General features: G+C 47.1%; 1 protein-coding gene across 1 annotated transcript; it reads left to right on the top strand.

The window, feature by feature from the left end:
* The first annotated feature begins 3,182 nt into the window (after positions 1–3,182).
* LOC135244990 (acylphosphatase-2-like) lies at positions 3,183–19,609 on the top strand. The gene is made up of 4 exons (XM_064317721.1): positions 3,183–3,296; positions 4,140–4,156; positions 4,721–4,830; positions 18,654–19,609. The coding sequence occupies exons 1-4, from the start codon at positions 3,224–3,226 to the stop codon at positions 18,766–18,768; spliced, it is 315 nt and encodes a 104-aa protein (XP_064173791.1). The 5' UTR covers positions 3,183–3,223; the 3' UTR covers positions 18,769–19,609.
* The last annotated feature ends 1,721 nt before the right edge of the window (positions 19,610–21,330 follow it).

The raw sequence follows: 21,330 nt of genomic DNA, 5'->3' as shown, positions 1-21,330 counted from the left end.
GTTTAAACCAGCTCCTGTCCAGTCTTTTACTTTATGATGGGGCTCCCCTGGGTGCCTTTGAGTCTGGGTGGGGGTCCCTGGATCAGAGATGGTTTAAACCCTGTGGATTTAGACACAGAAGGCAGTACTAGCAGTGTGTAGGAATGTTAACCATTAGTTGGTTGGTTTTCTTATGGCAGAGTGTTTTATTCCTGCTGCGAAGTTTGAGAAGCTGGTGACCTCCAAGCCACATGCAGCTGTACATGCGCATACTGGGCATGGGTGGTGGCACAGCACTGTGTTATGGGACAGCATCGGCGTTTCCACTGTTTTCTCCGCTATCTGTGCATAGTTAATGACAGGACGTGTGCTAGCCCATTACTGCGTGAGCTCAGGGGGGCGCTGTGAGCATCTCGCTGTCCACGGGGGCCTTACCCTGGGTGAGATCGGTGGAACGAGCCAGCATGTTACGTAGCTCGCGTGCGAACTGCCAAGCCTAGCAAAAACCCCGGCCGTTCAGACCGCCTGGCCGTAGTGCACCCCCCCCCCCCCCTCACACCCCCCCGTCAGGCCCTGGGGGTCACCAGAGCGGGGAGCACGGGGGCGTGGAAGAGCGGCCAACATCTTTGGCGGGAGCCGCGAGAACACGGCGACCTAAAAAGCCGGGCTGGCAGAAGAATGCAGCGTTTCCAGCGGAGAAGCTCGCCCGTGTGTGTGTGTGTGTGTGTGTGTGTGTGAGCCCGCCGGCTCAACTGCATTATATCACCGCTCCGCCGCAAAGGCCAACTTAGCAAGTTTGCAAAACACTTTCTTTTCTTCCCCCCCCCCTCCGCTTCTCCTCCGGTATCCGGTAAGTTTAATGTCACATAGGACAAACAGAGAGTGCGGGGCCTGTGGAAGTTGCTGAGAGTGTTGGCAGGTGGGGGTGTTAGAGGGTGGGGGTTGTTTGCAGGGGTGGGTGTTGTTATGGTACATTAGAGTAAATATCTCTGTTGCAGTGAATCATAATTATCTCAGCTGTCAGCTCTGTGCTTCCTCGTTGCAGGAAGGCTCTGTGGGTCTGTCTGTTGGTCTCTATGTCTTTCTGTCTGTCTCTTTGTCTGCCTCTATGTCTGTCTGTTTGTCTGTCTGTTGTATATAGTTGTCTCTGGACATCCTTATGTCCCTGGCCTTGAGCAGAGAAACATCCTCCGAAAAGTTGCGTTTAGATCTGTGTCACACCGCATACCTGAACCCCACATTGCCAGCCCGAAGCCGCCTCCCATCATTCTCACAACTGTGTGTGTGTGTGTTTGTGTTCTGTGCGCATCTGCCAGCAGAGTGTGCCCTGTGTGGATATCTCCCCTCAGAGATTAGTGTGCTCTAGCATTAGAAGCTTAGAGTACATCATCTACTGATCGCAGGGTATTTTCCTAGATTGTCTGCACACATTGGCTCATTGAGAGCACCTCTGGGTCGTCGTTTGGATTCAGCAGTCTGCTACCCATCCCCAGCTTAAATATTCTGCATGTATATAGCTTGCCTCCTGGGAATGCTTATGTGCTTGGTTTGGGGTAGGTGGGGGAGGAGGTGGTTGTGCTAGGCTTGACTGAGTGACCCAGAGCTGTCAGCCAGCGGCCAAAGTTAACGCCTTCATCGCGAGCACTTCTGAACAGTCCTAAAGCTCTCTAATTGCCAGCATGACTATTTGATGAAGGGAAGCTCGCGCGGCTACCTGTGAGCGACGGGCCGGCGCGCGACGAGCGCAAAATACGAAAGCGGAATTAAAGCGCAATGGATCTTCCTCTCTTTCCCTCCCGATACTCGCAGAAAGCTTCGGCGGGGGGAGTTGTCTGAACATCAGCAAGATGATGAATTATAAAGAGCGACTGTGCGAGAATCAAAAGCACTGCCAGGTTGAAGAATGCTGGATAAAAATAAAGCGCAGTCAGGTGCCCCAGAGGTCTCAGCTGCTGAAAATGTGAAGGAGTCACCCGCCAGATGTCCCACACGGTTTGGACACGAGACTTAATGGCTATGCGCTTTATCAAGTCAAAAGTACAGGTCAAGCAAGCCAAAACTGGAAACCAGATTTATCGTTCACCTGTCAAACTTCACTAACGTTTCTTGTGTCATGAGTTACAATTTTGTATTTGAGATGCCTGGAAAACAGGACTTTTGTTATTGATAAAGGGGAATAAGGGTTTAATGCTCAGAAATCCTTCACAAGAAGCTACACAAGTCATTTTAAGCACGTTTATTCTTAATTTGCCGTTGAACACATTTTTAAAAGTTCATGTTCATGTCATTATTTGTGGAAGAGAAACCATATAAGAGCAGTAAAATTGAGTGTTTATTAGCCAAATAAGGAAGGTCTCGACAGGTTCATTAATTCATTCCAATCAACAGCCTGGCCTTGGTGACAAAAAAGTATGGGCGTGAAATTTGAAAAAAAATAAAATCGCTGACTTATGATGTAACTAAGTACTGAAACGCATAATTGGAGTTCTGATAGAAAATGTTCCTATGAGAATGGTTGAACGGATCAAACCGAACCTTGATCCAACAGTTCTCTAAAATTATATGAATTGTTATCTTAGTATTATCTCACTATTGTTATCTACATTGCATTAAATATTGAGAATTTATGAAGAGCCCTTTTTTCATTTTTCATTCCATTTGGCTCCCAGTGTGTGAGAGTTTCAACTACTCAAGTGCTTTGCCTGCCATCTAGTGGCTAGATTCTACATTAGCGTTTTTTAGTTTGGCAGTTTTCAGAAATTGATTGTTGTAAATATTTTTTTTAGCTTTTTATATTTTAAAAAAAAGGTTAATTTAGTAAATACTCGATTTGTTGAATAAATTAAGCATTATGTAATGTTTTAAATTGTTTGGGAATGTTTTATGTATGTAAATGTTTAATTGATTTAGCAAATAAAACGTGGTGTGTTTTATTCCTGAAATATTTTATGCACTTAGCAAATGTTTAATACATTTTATTAATGTTTTTGTACATGTAATAAGTATTTAATTTATGAATAATGTAAAATAGACTGGATATTGGACATGTTTTGCAAATGTAAGCAAATGTGACAATGGAAACGAATAAACATCACAGAGAAATGGGCAGTGGGCATTATGATTGCCATTTACAAGTGGCAACAGAGTTACACTCGTTTTGAGTGCTTGAACAGTAATTTGAGATGCCTGTCAAAGATCTGCGTTTGTAATTGGTGCGGTGGCCAAGGCACTTGTAGTCCCTGCGATGTCGAATGACGGGTCTGACACTGGTGGTAAACTGTGCTCCGTAGATTTTGAGATATTCGGGCATGTGCAGGGTAGGTAATCCGTTCTTTTATAAGGTTTATAGTAGGCTAGTCAATATGCAGCCATATTTCCTGCATTAGAGTTTGCTTGCTGTCGTGTTTATTTTCTGCTAGTCTTATTATAGACACTGATTATATTTCTATTCAGCGGTGACGTTGACTGCCCATGACAGAAAATTATACATTTTTTGCCCTTTGCTGTTTCGATGAATCATGAATTGGTGGGTTAAATCGTTAGCATGTGCATGGTCGTTCTGAGTGTTACGGTTTAGTTTCGCTTGCTGAGACAGACTATAAAATAAAGTTGTAAAATGCGTTGCTAATTATAGGTTGAGGTAAAATATTGCAACTGTCCCGGTTGTAATTTTACATTACTTGATTCAGTATATTTATTGTTTTGTAACTTAGACCTTTCAAGCCGTCGGCAAGGACATAACATTTGTTTAAGAACGGACTGACAACACAAAACAGCGCTGTCATACAGCTGCGAACTTAATTTATGCCAAGTACTAGTTTGAAGACGTACAAATTAGCAATGTACACAAAGGTTCTTTCCGAACGATTTTCCTGAACTGAACATCTGGAACCTAGGCGGGTACCGTATATGTTATTGGCGACATCGTCGTTGAAATGCAACGAGTGCTGCATTTCGGTGGTATTTAAGCTTTACATTCATGCACTTTTGGACTGAAAAAATGCTGCCTTAAAATATTCGCATGCATACTGTAGGCCTACACGGTTTACCTTTACATTTATTTTTTTTAGTGTGACGCATTGAGACATCTAAGCTTACATTAAGAAGTGTTTCCTAGAATACGTTAATTGCTTAATCTTTCTTACTCTCTTTTTTTACAGGTGTTTGCTTCCGAATGGTAAGTTCCTCAGTGTTACACTAAGCTAGTGGGATTTTTGGTCAGGCCCCCCTTAGGTGTTAGTAATTTTTCCCGTGCCACTCCGCTTTGGGAATCACTGCAGTAAGCTGACATTAGATAGTATAAAATATTGCAGAAAGCATCTTTCTTGCTTCTTAACCTCATAGTAACATTCAAAAGCATCACACCTGCAAACACAGGACTCTGTGTGCTGTGACAAAGATTGGTGATGATAAATGGTATTGCTGTGTCGAGTGACTGGATGTAATCTGATGTAGTTAAGGCCCTGCTACTCGAATCATGGTCCTCACGGGCTGAGAACTGCTGGTTTTCCACACTCCCTTTACCTGGGAGTCAGGTGTGAAGACAGTCTGGTCAATCAGTAGCACTAATTGTTCAGTTAATTACCCGGGAGGAAAGAAAACCAGGACTGGATTTGGATTTGAAGACCAGATATGAGTATCCATGTTATAAGGCGAATGGTCGAGTCCACATGCCTTGTTGGCCTAACCTATTTGCCCTTCGCTCTGTGTCCTCTCGTCGCCATGGCGACCGGTGCCCCAGTACGCCGAGGATGAGGGGCATCGGCTGGGCCTGTGCGGCTGGGTGAAGAACACCAGCAGAGGCACCGTGGTGGGACAGGTGCAGGGTCCTCCCGAAAAAGTCAAAGAAATGTGAGTCCCACCCCTTGGACTGACATTTTAGATAAATTTACTGACAGCCTTGTGAATGACAGTCGTTGACTGCTTGCATACTTGTATGTAAAAGTCTGGGCCTATTGAAAATATAGTTGTTGTTTTTTTTTTAAATAGAACTGTAAATGTCTTCTTTGAAAATGATCAGAAATCAGCAAGCACACAAAGAATTACAGTATGAATGCTTAGTACTCAATGCTCTGCTGCGGTTATCAGTCACAAGGGATTAGTATAGTCCTTGAGAAGCAGATTGCAGGGAAACCCCTTAATTTTAATGGTGGTCGTGTATTACCTGCTTTTATCTATGATTCACCTGTTCTTGTCATTATGCATTATTATTCTTATCCTGGGTGCCTTTCTCAGTCTCTCCAGCAGGGGTAACCCTTTACCAATGCGTAACTTTATGGAGAACTCCCTAGAAAACCTATTCCTGCGCAAAAGCTTGGCATGGAAAAAGACAAAAGCATTTCCTGAGACTAGTTCAGCTGTTTTTGCATTTGTCACAATTGTTCTCCCTGCACTTAGCACCACTTGTATCTCATATCTCTAATGCTCAATAGGATGTATTCTGTGTTCATAGCTGAAACCGCCTCTGTTGATCTGTGAGAGTGCAGACAAGCATGTGCACTACTCTGAAGCTCATACACTACTTTGAGTCATGTGTTGTACTCTGAAACATGGGTGCTACTCTGAGGCATATGGTGATAGCCACTGCTTGTCACTCTACAGTTTGCAAGTTGGTCTTGAAAAGTGGATAGACACTTCAGATCAACAGAGCATAACTTTGTGCACAGATCAACAGACAGGCTTGCTGGTGCCCGATCAACCAGCAGGGGTCACTAGTGCACTGTGAGGTGCTGGCATATCCCGGCTGGCTGAAACCCTCCCATTCCTGAGCAGCGCTGGAGCCAAATGTGTGTCATCCTACGGGGCTGCTGGCCAGAGCTGGCACTGGCACTGGCACAGTCTGGGTTCGAGACCAGACCACGGGCCCCTCTGGAGATAAACTTGAACCCGCACACAGGGCACTGTCTGGAGTGATGAGGTACCACCCGTGTGAATCAGGGCTGTGTGATCAGGGCAGGCAGGTAGACACAGGACATCACCCCCTGCCTTCCCTGTGCCAACTGACTTCACTAATTTCAGCACACAGAAACGGGGCTCCACAGTTCTCCAACTTCAGGAGCATTTGCTCATGAAAGTTGATGTGTACTAACTGGAAAAGTAACGTAGGAGCACATCTACTATTTGGGATGCAGTGGTGTGCTCGTAGATTTTTCAACTTTGGAGCACATGTGCTCCCTGGAAAAAAAGGCTGTTAGCGTTCAGTCCTGAGAAAATTTTAATGCATGTGGTGGAAGAAGATTCCACGAAGAAGCCCGGCGGAAAGGTACACAGCTTTTCCGCGTATAGGGGCGTGTCCTACCCACTGCCTTCCAAACCACATCCTGCACACAGCACCGGTATTTATATGACCAATAAATGTTTAAAATCCAAAAATAAAAGTTAATGAGCAGTCATACGCAATTGAAGAATTTATTATTTTTTTGCTGGATTTTCACAAGGGAGGCCCTGCATATGCTGCGTCTCCCCTGACCACACTGCATAGTTGGCTCTGACATCACCCAGGGGTGGGAGGGTTTCAGTCGGCTGAGATTGCAGTGTCATTGCTCACTAAATAAAGTGACTCCATCCCATTAAAAAAAAAAACAAAAAAAAAAACACAAGTGTAGATCTGACTGCTCAGTGCACTTTCTGCAGCTTGTGAATGTACCCTGACCTCAATGTTAGGTGATTGACTCCAGCTGATGCTTTAAAACCACTTTGGCAGCCTTCGGTAGATAACCGGTCAATCAATCATTCATTCAGTCAAAGTTTTATTTTATAGCGTACTGGTTCCCAGCCCTGTTTCTGGAGATCTACTATCCTGTAGGTTTTCATTTCAACCCTAATTTGGCTCACAGGATTCTGCTAGCTAGCTGCTCAACAAGATCGCTGGCTGTTAAGTGAGGAATGCCTTTTTTCAGGGTTGGAGTGAAAACCTACAGGACGGTAGATCTCCAGGAACAGGGTTGGAAACCACTGACGTAGCGCATTTTCATAATGAACCCTGTCCTGGAGACCCCAGGAGGCGACGGTGGCTAGGGTAACCTACCTGGAAGGCGAGCAGGAAGGAGTCTTTGGGAGGAGGCAGACTCAGTAGGGGGAGCCCATCCTCCTCTGGTCGGCTCAGGGCGTGGGTTCACACAGGAAGGAGAACAAAAGCGGCTTTTAGGCTGTAAATAATGTGGCTTTGACCTTACGTCACCCCGGGCGTGACCTTTTCTGCCTACTCCAGTGTGGACGGATGAGTCACTCAGAAGCTCTCTCTCTCTCTGGCTTCTCCGGGATGAGGGAATTAACCACGCAGAGACAGAGAAACAGCAGGAGCCTATTTTCATTCCGCTCTGAAAAATGTCCCCCCCCCTCACCTCACCTCATCGTAGGGTCCCGGGGGGGCTATCGGAAATGCACAATCGCTCTTTACCAGGCGGAATCACTGAAAATCTGACTCATGCTGTTAATGTATCTGGCAGGGGGTCGGGGGGGGGGGGGCATTAAGATTAATGTCTTCATCTTTTAGACATTAAGATGAAGCATCCTCTGCCGTGTCTCAGAGAACCAACACACTGGATTTGGGAAATAAAATGGATGCCGTTCATTCTTTGCTTTTCTCCCGTTGGTGGTTTCTTCATGCTCCACTCTTGGCGAAATTATTTCTGCTGATCACCTTTCCCTACACTCCCCCCATCCCTTACCTTCCCTCCTCCCCTACTTTCCCTCCTTCTCCTACATTCCCTTCCCCAGATGTGTATGGACTGCCTTTGATTATGACCAGTTTGATTTAGGGTAAAATCTGTTGTGCAGAATTCAAAACAGGCGAAACGAGTGTTTTGTTTCTAATTAAGCACCATTTCCTTATGCGTGGGACCCTATAAAAGAGCTATAAAATGTGTAGGATGAGGAAAAGTGTTTTCATGTGAGAACGTGCTGTAGCACAGTCGACTGTGCCCTACAGGGTGAACAGATTTTGGGTTTTTAATGTGGCTGTGAGTTCTTGGTAAAGTTAATGTCTTCACCACAGCTGTAGCTAACAGCTACCTCGCTAACGATGTCCATCTGGGAGCAATTGAACGTGACCAAAGCGGGCAGCTCCACGCGGCCTCCAGAATGCAGAAAAATGATCTATGATTTCCCACTGAGGCTTACCTAATCTGCAGAATTGGTTGCCAGTGCACTGCAGGAAGCAGATTTATGCCGATGGCTTTGCTACCCAGCTGCTCGTAAATTACACGGTTTACCCAGCTTCGGGCACCGATCGCTCACAGCCACTTCACATCATTGGCCTTCGTATACTTGTCATCACTTTGATCACTTTTTATCAGCCGCTGATAAAGAGTCAGAAATATGCTTGAGTCCTGACTTGCGTTTGAGGGCTGTGGACGGGTATAAAATCCCATCCGTTGTAGCCTCTTTACCCCTTAAGGTGTGAGATCAGAAATATATGTGATTAGAATGTTCTCAGTTGAACATTTTTATGCTGATGTCACAATGACTATTGAGAACTGAAAGCAATGGAGTTCTATAAGACAGTTAGAATTCAATCGAAAGAGCATTCCAAAAAGCCTGCTGTTCAAAGGGTTAGTGAAGTTACGGTGTGATGACAGACTGATTGCGCGGTTAATGGTGCACAGGGCACGCTTGTTGGGTCGTGTTTGGCTCTCCAGGACTGTGTGATCTGCTGACCTCAGACTACGAGTGTGTTATCGTTCATCCTGATCCTGGCTCATAGGGCACGATCCTACAACACGGCACTAATGCCTTAGCCCCAGCTGCCCCCCTCCACCCCCCACCCCAGGTAGCTCTGAGCACAGGGAGGGATGAGCTCATAGACAGTCCCAACTGCTGCCCCTCCACCACTCCCAGTCACATGATACAGCTGCACTGGGATCCATCCCTGCTGCCGTGGTAACGGTGCCATCCCTGGGCACTAAAGCGTCTATTTAAAGTTGCAAACCCCCCCCGTCCCCCCCTCCCCAATGCAATTACCGCTGGCTGATGTGGAGGTCGGGGGGGGAGAGATTAATTTGCGGAGGATCAGAGTCCTCGTTGCCATGCGATTCGACAGGTGGCACATGGCTGGGCGTCGCTTTGAACCGCCAGCAGACGGATGGGTGGTGCCTTCCCTGCCTCGGTCCCAGGGGTGTGTGCTGTGTGCCGACCACGCCCAGTTTTCAGCTCTGTGTGGCTCTGCTCCAGCACATGGCTGGGATACTCTGGGATACTCTGGGATGCTCTGGAATGCTCTGATGTACTCTGGGATGTTCTGTGACAAGTTGGGATACTCGGGGACACTCTGGGATGTTCTGTGGTACTCTGGGACACTCTGGGATACTCTGAGATGCCCTGGGGTACTCTGGGACACTCTGGGACATTCGGGGATGCTCTGGGATGCTCTGGGATGTGGTGCGTGGATCCTCTGGTCTTCCCTCTCTGCTCCCTGCTGTCTGCGCAGCTGGAGCTGATGAGCACTTTGGGAGTGTTCCTCTGCTGACCACTCGCAGCCTGCAGCACTGCGTGAGCGAGGAGGAGCACCGGGCGAGTCAAACACACCCACATCATGTGAAGATGTGACTCCCAGCCCAAGCCAAGGTCAGCCTAGACCAGGCTCAGTCCTGTGATGACTCAGCTACAGTAACCAACTGAGGAACGCGGTGGGAGCCTTTACTGACAGAGCTGCTCTTTTACTGACTGAGCTGCTCTTTTACTGACCGAGCTGCTCTTTTACTGACTGAGCTGCTCTTTTACTGACCGAGCTGCTCTTTTACTGACCGAGCTGCTCTTTCACTGACCGAGCTTCTCTTTCACTGACCGAGCTGCTCTTTCACTGACCAAGCTGCTCTTTCACTGACCGAGCTGCTCTTTTACTGACTGAGCTGCTCTATAGGGCCCAGCCTGCGCTCATGGTGAGCGTCTCTACTGACTGAGTCACGCTTCAGAACCCTGGCAGTTTTTATTCAGGTTAAATATGAACTGCTTTTTCTCGCAGATATCACAAGTGCATAATTAAGGATATCAGTACTGCATTTGGACAGGGAGATAGCCCATATCTAAAGAACAACAACGCATATGCCAAGCAAGGCAAAAACAGGCCATCTGTTAGTTCTGTGTGTGTGATAGAGTGTGTGTGTGTGTGTGAGAGAGAGAGAGAGTGTGTGTGTGTTTGTGCGTGTGCGCAGCTCTATGCAGGTGTGTGTGGCCTAGGCTAGTTGGCTGCATTCGTGAGATTGAGGCAGATTTTTTTTGTCCTTCACAGCATGGGGCTCAGATGGGCCCGTTGTCCCAAATAGCAGTGTGTGAACAGGGCCAGCACCAGAGGCGGCTCATCACCGCGTTTCTGCCTGTGAGCTAAACTGGGCCAGCCATCAGACCGGGGGGAGGCTGGCGCGGTAATGATATGCCCGCGCGCATCAATCAGCGAAGCCCGCGTGCGTCACGTCCGCGTGTGTAGGAGGCTGCGTTCACGGGCCGTCCCGACGCTCGGGGACCCGGGCCCCGCTCCTGCAGGCTCTCTGCAGCTCCGCCGTGAGGAGGGGCCAGCCCTACACCCACCCCAAAAACTATTTCAGCATCCGCTCCTTCCCAGGGGCCCCTGTGACCCAAATGATTTATGCTCGCACACAATAAAAAAAAAGAATTGATATAGGTTACCACTGAAGCACATACACTGCTGTAGCATACAGGAGAGAGGGAGAGAGAGAAAGCACATACGGCTGAACTGTGCAGGAAGAGAGAGAGAGAGACGGCATAAAATACGCCTAAAGAATAGGAGAGAGTGAGACACATACTGCGAAAGCTTGCAGGCAATAGGGCAGTTACACTGTTGAAGCAGGCGGGAGAGAGGGATCATGGGAGAGAGAGAAAGAGAGGGCATACATCCGCCTAAAGAATGAGAGAGAGGGGTGGAGGGCACAGAGCACACGCCCTGCTCCACGCTGCCTCCCTTCCACATTCCTCCAGCCTGGAATGTCACAGCGCCCTCACCTCCCTCTCCACGTGCTGAAGCTCTCGAGTGCACTGAAGGCTCTCACAGATAACCCAATTCCTCACACTCTCCACAGCCGTACCGTTTCACTGCAGTGCGGTCGGTGTGGAAGTCCAATGAGGCATTTTATTTTTTTTACTTCACCGTTGAGCCATTAATACTGAACATTTACAGCGCCAATAAGGTGATGTGTTTTTTTTCTGAACTGAGAATATTCCTTCCTTTTATGAAATCAGGAAATAAATGTTGTGAAATTCTCCCAGCATGCACTGCGATGCACAAGCAGCAGGATCTTGGGTGTATTCCAGTCGCTTATTTTGTTTGTTTTTTTTAACCTCGCATCCTTTCCTAGTTTGAAAAATACACGGAATTGACGTCTGTAATCAGGCGTTGTCAACATGGGCTCAATCCAAGTGCTTATTTTTACTTCCGATTTCTGCCGCGCTGCCAGCCTCAGCAGCCCATAATGCAACAGTGGGGGGGGGGGGATTGGGGCCATGGGCACAATCTCCCTCTTTGCTTTTAGCCTTTTAGCTGATGTTCTCATGAAGGGTGTAGCAAAAGTAGTTAATGTAGGAGAATAACATGCTTGACTAGATCTGGAAGAAGCTTGACAGAATAGCCAGTTAAAAATATGAAATAGCGACAAAGTAAAATACATTACAAATGACCAGATAATAAATTCTGGAATTCATTTTGCATCGCTGGAGTTTTCCTTTAAGGCTCTGTTTCTCTCAGTAGTGGCCCGCCCACGCCCTCCATTAAAGACGTCCTCCTGGAACCCAAACCCGTCTGTTTTACTCAGTGTCTGGGGTGGCTGGACTTAGCTCGGTTATTATTATAGTCCCCGGAGGTGTGAACTCCACAAGGACTCATCTAAGCAGAAACCTCAGTCTTTCTTCCCCCACAAAGGCCAGAAGAAGCGAGAGTGGAAAAATGAGTGCGGTCATGAAATATTTAGCCGGGCAGAGCTGGCCAGACGAGAATCTCTCCAAAGAGAGAGAGAGCGCTCCCTCTATCCTTTTCTTTTTTCTGTGCTCCAGCTCAGCCTCCTCTGCATGTCTTTGTTGCCCCCCCCCCCCCAAACTTTCTCATACCCCCTCAGGCGCTCGATGTCCAGACCTCATTCTCTACCCCTCAGGCCAACACTACTCAACTCCAGGTCCTGCAGACACCTCCTTGGTTCATGAGCGAGCTTGTTGGTGAAATCAGGTGGTGTAGTGAATGGTCGGAGCAAATACCTGGAGACACTGTTATCTGCGGGCCCTGGAGCTGAGTAGCTGAGTAGCCTTAGGCAGTATGCTGTTGGGCTTCAGAGGTGGCATGATTGAATACGAGTCATAAGAGGTCCTTTCCCCACAGATGTGGTCAGATAGGCTGAGATGTACAGGTCACCCTGGCTGTTCTCCTGCTTCTTAGTGTGTGGCACTGAGGACAGTGATGTAGGGAATTGGTCTGCCCCCCGGATCCACCGCTAGCTCCCCCATCTGTCCAAAGAGAGAACTGCAATGTATGCTAACGTGCACCCAGCGGGGGGGCTAACGTGCTAATCGAGTTGGAACCGGCTTCCAACTCGTCTCGGCTTTTAGCATGCATCTCAGTAGTTTGTGGTGAAAATGCTGGATATGAACTTTCTTTGTCCTTTGAGAAAGTGTAATAGTACATGGCTTTGATCATAACACATATAGTTGTTGAATATGGTTACGTGGGGGAGGGTGACAGCTGAACATTCTAAGATAAATGTATTTGTTGACAGGCCCTTTGAACTGGGCCACTTTCCTCTTCTGCAGCACTTGCATTGTTATAAGACATATTTTTTTATTTTCTGAAATTGCACTCTGCCGAACACATTATTCCAGGGGTAAGATTTGAATTCTTTCCAACGTGGGAGTTTGAATGTTATCTGCTTTCCTCTCAGCTTGGAAAAAAGGACCCTCCTTTCCTTCTGTAGACAATGGGCCCAGCTCTGGCAACCCGGCTCGCACACATGGAATGGTGGGGTTGTGCAGAAACCTGCCCCAATTTTGAGTGCACCAGGTGAACACCTATCGATCAAATATCCGCTGTGGAAATAAAGGTTGAAAAACAGGGACCACCAGCTTCCTCTGCTTAGGCAGGTTCCTTGAAGGCGAAAGCTGAAACTCGTGCAGGTCTTGATGGAGTTGCAGGCAAGAAGTAAATGGCAGCTCCTTATAAGCACAGAGGATGCTGCTGTTAAGTTAGCTTGCTAGCTTGTGTGATGTCATACGTGTTGCGCCTGGTCACTGTGCCAGCTGGGTGCCGAGTTTCCCAGTCCTTCATTGCTCCAAAGTGCCTGTGCGTGGAACTGTGCCCAGTTTTCTTTGTCTTCACTAAAGGTACTTTTTAAAAAGGAAGGAGAGCAGAGTGTTAAGCAGAGTGTTCCTTTGCGCTGAGCGAACGTGTGAGTGCGTCTGTGCAAGCATGTTTACTTGCGAACGCAGAAGTGACAACATTTGCCACACCAAACACAGAAAACAACAATGGCTGTGGTGAAGGATGGTCATTGATGATTTTCAAAGTTGCTTTAGTTTTAGTGCTGCAAAAAAACATAGAAGAAAGAGAAGATGGTGTGTTCGTTTGTTCAGACAGACGAGGAGCCAAAGCAGCCACCCATCTGATGCCATTTTGTTGTTCATTTCAGCTAGTTATATCCTACAGGCAGTTACAGATTGCACACATGTGCACATGTAGGCATGCACATACATAAAGTAAAGAGCGCATGCATGCTCACATACACACATAAACATACATGCATGCCCTATACACTCTCTCTCTCTCTCTCTCTCTCTCTCTCTTAAACACACACACACACACACTCCCCAAGCAGCTCTCATACACTTATTAAATAAGTCTGGGCTTATCATGGGACTTCAGCAGGAGGGTGATTCACTTACCCTCTTCTTTAAAGGCTCAGATAAGAAACTGGTGCATGAAGTGATGAGATTTCACCAGAGGAGGGAGAGCAGGGCCTGCACTCCGTTTGAGGGAAGTGCCATATAAATGCAAGGAGTTGTTGTCTTTATTATTACACTTTATGAATATGGGCGCAGGAGCATGTATCACAAAGCAAGATTACTGCATTGGCTACATAACTGCACTCAGTAAAACCCAGAAACCCAAATCTGGAACATGGGCTGCAGTAAAAAATGGCTTGTTTTGCTCGGTGCAGTTATCCTGCTAACTCAGTAATCCCGCTTTGTGAAACAGGGCCCAGCTCAGCCTGCAGTGATCCTGGGGTGGGAGGGGAGCCTGGACAGCGTCGTGTGTGTGGTGTGCTGGTAGTACAGGGCTGCCATTGAGGTCTGCTGTTGGTATAAAACTGGGTCTCTCTGTTTGGCCCGCTGAAGCATACCCAGGGCTTAACGTGCCTTTGGTGTCATACAGCACTCCCCCGTTAGGCCTGGTGAAGACTGGCGTCTGGGAGACCCGTTACACTGGGACACTGAGTTGGCGGTAGATGAGTGTTGTTCACTTGACGCACGGCCTGCGCTTCCCCGTTTGTTATTTGAGCGGCTGTCCGCCAGAGTGGGCCAGCCTGCCGCACGCCATGTGTCCGTCTCGTTAATCCGGGGGGGCGGGGGCGGGGGCGGGTGGGGGTGGGCTGTTTTTGGACACCGCATGTTGAGAACATCTCCTCTGGGTCTCTGCTCTAATCCAGCAGATAATTGCACGTCAATGATGATTAACACGTAGTCTGAGCACAAGGGGGTGTACCGGCTGTCAAAACAAGCTCTTTGCGGACGAATCAATCGATCTGGTTTATTTTTATGCAGCGTTCTTCACACCGAGGTGTCACTGAGGTGGTGAAAAGGTAAAACCAAACCATTCAGTTCAGTCGTCGGTTGGTCGGAGCTTTAAATAGATGAAAGATGTAATTTGCCGCTCTCTGCAAATAATAATGATCCCGTCATAAGAGAAATTCCTGGTTGTTAGAACAATTTACCAGGCGAACACTTCATTTTCAGTAACTGTAGAACAGACGGCTTATGTACTTTGTAAGATTTTTCCTTCAAGACCGTATTGTCTTTTACCAGCAATTGCAGAATATTGGCCTGGCGTTTTGCGTTATTTTTTTGTGTTTGTGCTTTTTAAGCACTTAAAAGCGCACCGTTTGAGAGGGTCAATCACTCAGTCTGGTGACCTTGTTTCTAGCCCTGTCTATGGGGGGGGGGGAGGGTGGGTTGAGGGGGGTGAGATTTGAGGCGCCGTTTCATGGGGGTGGGGGTGACGGAAAAAAGCTATGGCTCGACTCGTCGGGCAGGGAATCTGTCCTCTGACTCACGCGCTTAAACTAATGTATGCTTTCTGCATCCGAGCGCTTTGCTCTCAGATGTCAATCTCAGCCTGCCCACCTGCTTTAAAACCTATAGCCCCGGACTGCTCATTGTGTTTAACATGCAGGAAGAAAACATTCGCTTTTATACTGCCATCGCAGGGCTGTCTGCTCAGGATCTAGACAGTGCACACTTCTCAGGTTTAGTCTGACTGCAGTGTACTTTTGAGCAACAGATTTAAGAAAAAATTACCTTTTAAAAAAAAATTACCTGGTCTATTGACCCGATCAAAGAAGGCAGGGTGCAATTTTATAGAGGTTTCAGATACAGCCTGTGGAGTTGGATTGGAAGTGTGGGCCAGAGTGTAGATACTTCTAAAGGTTGCAGGTAGTTGTATAAATGGGTTTACTATTGTGAAAATGAGAAAGTTGTGTAAGTTGCTCTGGATAAGAGTATCTGCTAAATAACTGGAAGGTAATGTAAAGATAACTGAGCTTCCCTTGTTCTTTCCTACCCAGAATGCTTTGCAAGTGTTGTTTCAGAGCTCCCAGATGACTTTGCTTGACCTTGAGCTGCTGTTACACTGGACTGAGCGTTATGGGGCACTGGGGTCCATTCAGCGCCCGGAGAGAGGGGACCCCTTTGCTTCAGCTCCCCGGTTTTAATTGGTGTCTCCATCTTTGACCTGCCTTCACTGAGTTGATGGGTTTGAAAGTATTGGCCCTGTCTCATAAAGTGGGGTGGGCGGGGCTTATCGCTCTGAACCACACTGCTTTTGCCTGGCTTATGACAGAGAGAGTAAGCCACGGTGATGTGTACTTCGATTAGCATTCCTGGTGCCTTTAGACAAACACGTTCCCTCTGATTTTCGTGTTCTAAGAGTTATCAATTAGACACAAATGTCAACAACAGTAAAGCGTACATCACACTGGTTAAGTTTCTGTATATTACAGAACTACTCATGGCAGTCTGTAGTGCTCTGAGTTACTATGATTTGACTGAATTTTTATCACGTGTGTCATTTTCTGGAGAAGGCATTCTGTTGATCAGGATTGAGCGCTGTGGGGCACTGGGGTCCGTAAAAAGGTTCCCAGAGAGGACGTCTTCGCTTCAGTGCGCTCTCCTCGCACCAAGGCCCGCTTCCCTCAGTCAGGCTGATTCATTTTCCTGGAGCACAGCCTGGCCCTACGAACGGGCCGCTCTGCGGCTAACGAGCGTCTGCCTGTCAGCCGGTTCCCGCGGCGATATAACGAGGCTCAGAAGCGGTCCCCGCTCGTCGGGGGGGGGGATGTGAGGCGCGAGGACGTCCGCCTCTCCCCCCTGTCCTTCAGTAGCCCGCAGCTCGCGCGGAATCGGCCTCCGTCCCACGCAATTTCCGGAGGTGGCGGTGGGAACCGAAAAAAGAAACGGAGGCGCTCTTACGAGTGGCAGCTTCAGAGCTGTTCCTCGGGGGGGGAACTGAGCATTATGACATTGAAGAAAACTTTGCTCCGTCTGTCTCTCTGTTCGTCACGAAGATATTTTAGTCGTGTGATTTGAGTCATTTGAAGATTCGAAGACAAATCGGTTTCATGGTTTGTGTTTTAATTGAACCTGCATCATCTTGGGCAGGGGTGTCTGTAGTTTTTTGTGTTGTGACTTCAGTCAGCAGCCAGTCAAGTTCTTAGACTGTGGACTCTTTGGCCAATCAGAGACTTAAATTAAGTGCTGAAAAGCACTGATAACCAGCAGACACAGTGGCCCTCCAGGACTGGGGTTCAACATCCCTGATCTAGGGTATGTGAACCTTAAACATCTGCTGTAATTTCCAAAGAGTTCACAGTGAGGCCAGTTGACCATATTTTCACCCCTTAGGAAAGTCTTCTTTGGATAGTAAACATACTGCATACCCAGCTGAACAGGCACAAGGATGTTTGCATTAAGGTTCCGTGTTCCGCATATGGGACCCTGTGAGAAAAATCCCACTGATTTCCCCAGACATGTACGAGCTCAAACTTAATTTCAGGAAAGGAATGTGATTTTCCAGCCTGCAGATCAACTTTCCTTTTATCCAGCTTGTATGGTTTCTGGTGAAATTAGACTGCAGATCCCAGAATCCAGTCCTGGAGGGCTGCAGGGTCAGCTGGTTTTCGCTGATTCATTTACGGCATTGTTTGGCTAAAAAAATTGCGCACCTTGTTCTGAAGGCTTTAATTGGTTGTGTGTGTTGTCGTCGTCCCCCCCCCCCCCTCCCCGAACCAAGCGTAGAGCTCCTGTCACTGTAATACTTTCTTCTGCATCAAGTGCTTCAGTGCACAGTGTTTACAGCCAAAAAATAAACTTTTTAAACCTCTAATTTATTCTAATAGCACAGTGCACATAAAAACATTAATAGTATGTGATTTCCTCAGTGGTTGATATAATGGATCTTGGGCCAAATACTATATTTGAAATACTTAAACCTTTTAGCCAGGCACTAGGATAATTCCTGCAGGATAATTACAATTTAAAAATAAACAAATACTTTCACCAGGATTCAGACTGGAAAAAGTCGTCTCATCTGATTCAGTCGAAAATTCTCAGCCATTTGGAATGGTCCTAAAATCTTTAGTGCATCTAAGGAGTTAAAGGATTTGAAATGCTTGTTTGACGTGGGTCTGGTTTTACAACCAAACCACACACTGTCATCCTGTTTGTTCTCCACATAAAGAACATTCTAGAACAGCGGTTTCCTTTCCAGGATTTGAACTGGCAGTCTGTCCATGAACCGCTGCAGCATCGCACAGCTGCACTATGCCTCTGTGTCAGTGCCTGGGAAGAAACCGGCCCAGTCTGCCCCAAAACGAGCGATAACGTCTGTCCCCTTCTGCTCGACTGCGGCAGGCGATCAGAATGTCGGGGCACTCTGAGGTGTTCTCGAAATAGAGGGTAATGCTGATAGTGTTTGAATCGATATGAGAACAGTTGTGCAAATCTCTTTCATAAAGTCCTGGAGCACAGGCTGCCAGGTCTGGAGACCTCAGCCCTGCATCAGTGAGCACTGTAGGGAGTGTGGGCCACAGCATAGACGCTGTTCAGATTCTCAGACAGCAGTATGACGCATTTGACACATTCTTCTCTTCAATTCAATTCGACTTTGTTTGTACGGTGCTTTTCACTGAGACGGTCTCACAAAGACGCTTTCCAGTGGGAATACAAAAGAAAATTAAGTTCTGTGTTGCGGTGTTTTGTAGAATATAAGAAAGGCATACTAAGTCTTTGTTCTGTGGTAAGTGTTGTCAGTTGGAAGAAAGGCATAATAAGTTTCAATTCTGCGGTAAGTATGTTGTAGGTTATAAGAAAGGCGTACTAAGTTTCTGTTTTGTGCTGTGTTGTTGGTTATAAGAAAGGCATACTAAGTCTCTGTTTTGTGGTAACAGAGACCTCTCTCTCCCTGTGCACAGGAGGGTGTGGCTGAGCAAGAAGGGGAGTCCTGGATCTCGCATCACCCGCGCCGTCTTCTCCAACGAGAGAGACATCCCTAAGCTGGAGATATCAGGCTTCAGGACACGCCGCTGAAGCTCAGCTTCTGCACACCGCACCAAAACCCACTGCCCTCTGCACACGGCACTAAACCCCACTGCCCTCTGCACACGGCACTAAACCCCACTGCCCTCTGCACACGGCACTAAACCCCACTGCCCTCTGCACACGGCACTAAACCCCACTGCCCTCTGCACACAGCACTAAACCCCACAGCACTAAACCCCACTGCCCTCTGCACACTGCACTAAACCCCACTGCCCTCTGCACACAGCACTAAACCCCACTGCCCTCTGCACACGCTACTAAACCCCACTGCCCTCTGCACACGCTACTAAACCCCACTGCCCTCTGCACACGGCACTAAACCCCACTGCCCTCTGCACACGGCACTAAACCCCACTGTCCTCTGCACACTGCACTAAACCCCACTGCCCTCTGCACACAGCACTAAACCCCACTGCCCTCTGCACACAGCACTAAACCCCACTGCCCTCTGCACACTGCACTAAACCCCAATGCCCTCTGATGTCATGTGTTAATAAACGCACAGTACAGTCAAAGCATTTCAAGAATCGGTAACCTTATTCCTCCATTTAATACGAGCATGAATACTTGTTCAATGAACATTCCTGCAGAAATTTGCATTTTTGATGTCAGACACTGTCTTAGCTTTCCACTAAGAAATACTTTGCAGAGGAATTATAGCTTGGGAAGTAGTCCAACATTATGTGTATTACTGCATTACTAATGTGGTTCTGTAAGCGTTGTTGATGTTGGGCTAGTTTTTGTCTAAGTGCTTGTTGATATTATTTGACTTGGTTTATTTAAGGGGATAAGGAACAGTTTACATAAACCACATTTGGAGAAGCAACCAGTTATTTTATTTCCTTGCTGTTTTTTGTTCATTCATGTGCAGCACTTTTATCTGTTCTCTGAGATTAAATGCACTTCATTCTACCATTATGAACCTATATAAGATATGTATGTAAAGCATGTAAGTTGCTCTGCATAATTCTGTCCTCTACTTGCCTGACGTATTTTCTCACATACTGTTTGGAGTTACTGGAATTCATTTTGCTTAATATTTGTAGGACCCTAGTCTGTGTGACGCCTCCATTATCCCAGCGGTCTGTGCTAGGTCTGGGGGTGGGGGGGGGGGGGGTACCCTGTGAGACCAGGTGGCACAGCTGGCACGCAGCGAGGGCAGACGTGAACGCAGCGCCACGCCAGCCGTAGACGGGAAGCGCAGCCCTGTGATGACCTCACTGACATTGGTTTTTTTTTTCTTTTCTTTTCTCCTGCTTGCGGTCGGCCGTGCACCAGAGCGTATCGCCGAACGTAAACCCGCTCCCGGGCGGGGAGGCGAGCGGATCCGTTCAGGACGGACCACACAGCACCACACGGAACCTCGGGACAGCACACGTCTGACACACGCTACGCGAACGCTTTCTCGGTTACTCATAGAAACGTGGAATCGGGTCGCCGGCCTTCCTTGGAGAGCGGTGACATAATGTGTTTGCGTTTTTGACTTCATAAACATCCTGCAGTCGATTTACACAGCTGGGGTTCCTCTGGTAAGGTCAGGCGGAGCGTGGAGAGTTTAACGGTACTGCGCTGGTGTCCCTGCCGGGGTTCTCAGCCCAAGACCGGCTAACACAACATACCACTCAGCCCTTTTGCCAATGTTTAAAAATCGAATCAAATCAATGACCATACTCAGAATCTCCATTACATTATATATACAGTATTTAGCAGGTGCTCTTATGCAGAGTTAAAATGTGACGGAACGTATGTGGATCCACACAAGCCAATGGTGTTACTGATCAAGATAAGACCCTTATACCAGAGTCAATGTACATGCAGTATTGTTATAGTACTAATGTGGGTTAACTATGCCAACCCAGAACCGTACTGCAATAATAATATGATAATGGCATAAGTGATGCTACCAATACCATACCAATTACTGAAATAATAATTAAAAAATAAACAATAATAATAATTATTATTTTTTTTATTATTATTATCTCGTTGGCGTACTCCATCAGAAAGCTGTTTTTGATGAAACGGTTCACAAGGTCTGTGGATGTTTGTGAGTAACCGTGTCATTATATTTGGAAAGCAATGTTGCTGTTGAGTTTTTAGAATTAGATTTTACTAAATGCTTCACAGTGGATAAAAGAAGCTATTTAAAATGGAACAAAGCCAAAAACAGAACACACAATTTGTATGTATGTGAAAGTAAGTATGTGAAAAGGAAAATTTTAAGAAGGTTGAAATACATAGAAAGTAAGTGTAAAAAGAACCAGTAGAACTGACTGCTCTGATTCCCACAGTTGGCCTAACCCCATTCCTTCCCACTACTGCACAGCTGGGGGATTTATGAGTCTAGCTCACTCTGATGATCGTTTAGCCACTAGAGTGGTCTGAAAAGGACGTTATGACTTTTTCAGTCGTTTCTACCCATAATTCCTTCAGGAAAAGACGTGAACCAGTCATGTTGAAATTCTCTATGTGCACAAGTAGATTCGCGCATACCTGCTGGGTTTGTTCAGCACTGGGACGGTTTTGAATCTTGATTAATAGTAGCCCTGC

Source organism: Anguilla rostrata, chromosome 18, assembly GCF_018555375.3.
Source record: "Anguilla rostrata isolate EN2019 chromosome 18, ASM1855537v3, whole genome shotgun sequence".
Taxonomy (NCBI): domain Eukaryota; kingdom Metazoa; phylum Chordata; class Actinopteri; order Anguilliformes; family Anguillidae; genus Anguilla; species Anguilla rostrata.
Note: the sequence above shows the minus strand (reverse complement) of the source record. Positions and strands in the feature narration are given on the sequence as shown.

Excerpts from the sequence above, each read along its gene's own strand:
- LOC135244990 (XM_064317721.1), top strand. The coding sequence starts at position 3,224 with ATGTCGAATGACGGGTCTGACACTGGTGGTAAACTGTGCTCCGTAGAT. Across the intron at positions 4,831-18,653 it reads CCCGAAAAAGTCAAAGAAAT|GAGGGTGTGGCTGAGCAAGA; the intron begins GTGAGTCCCACC and ends CCCTGTGCACAG.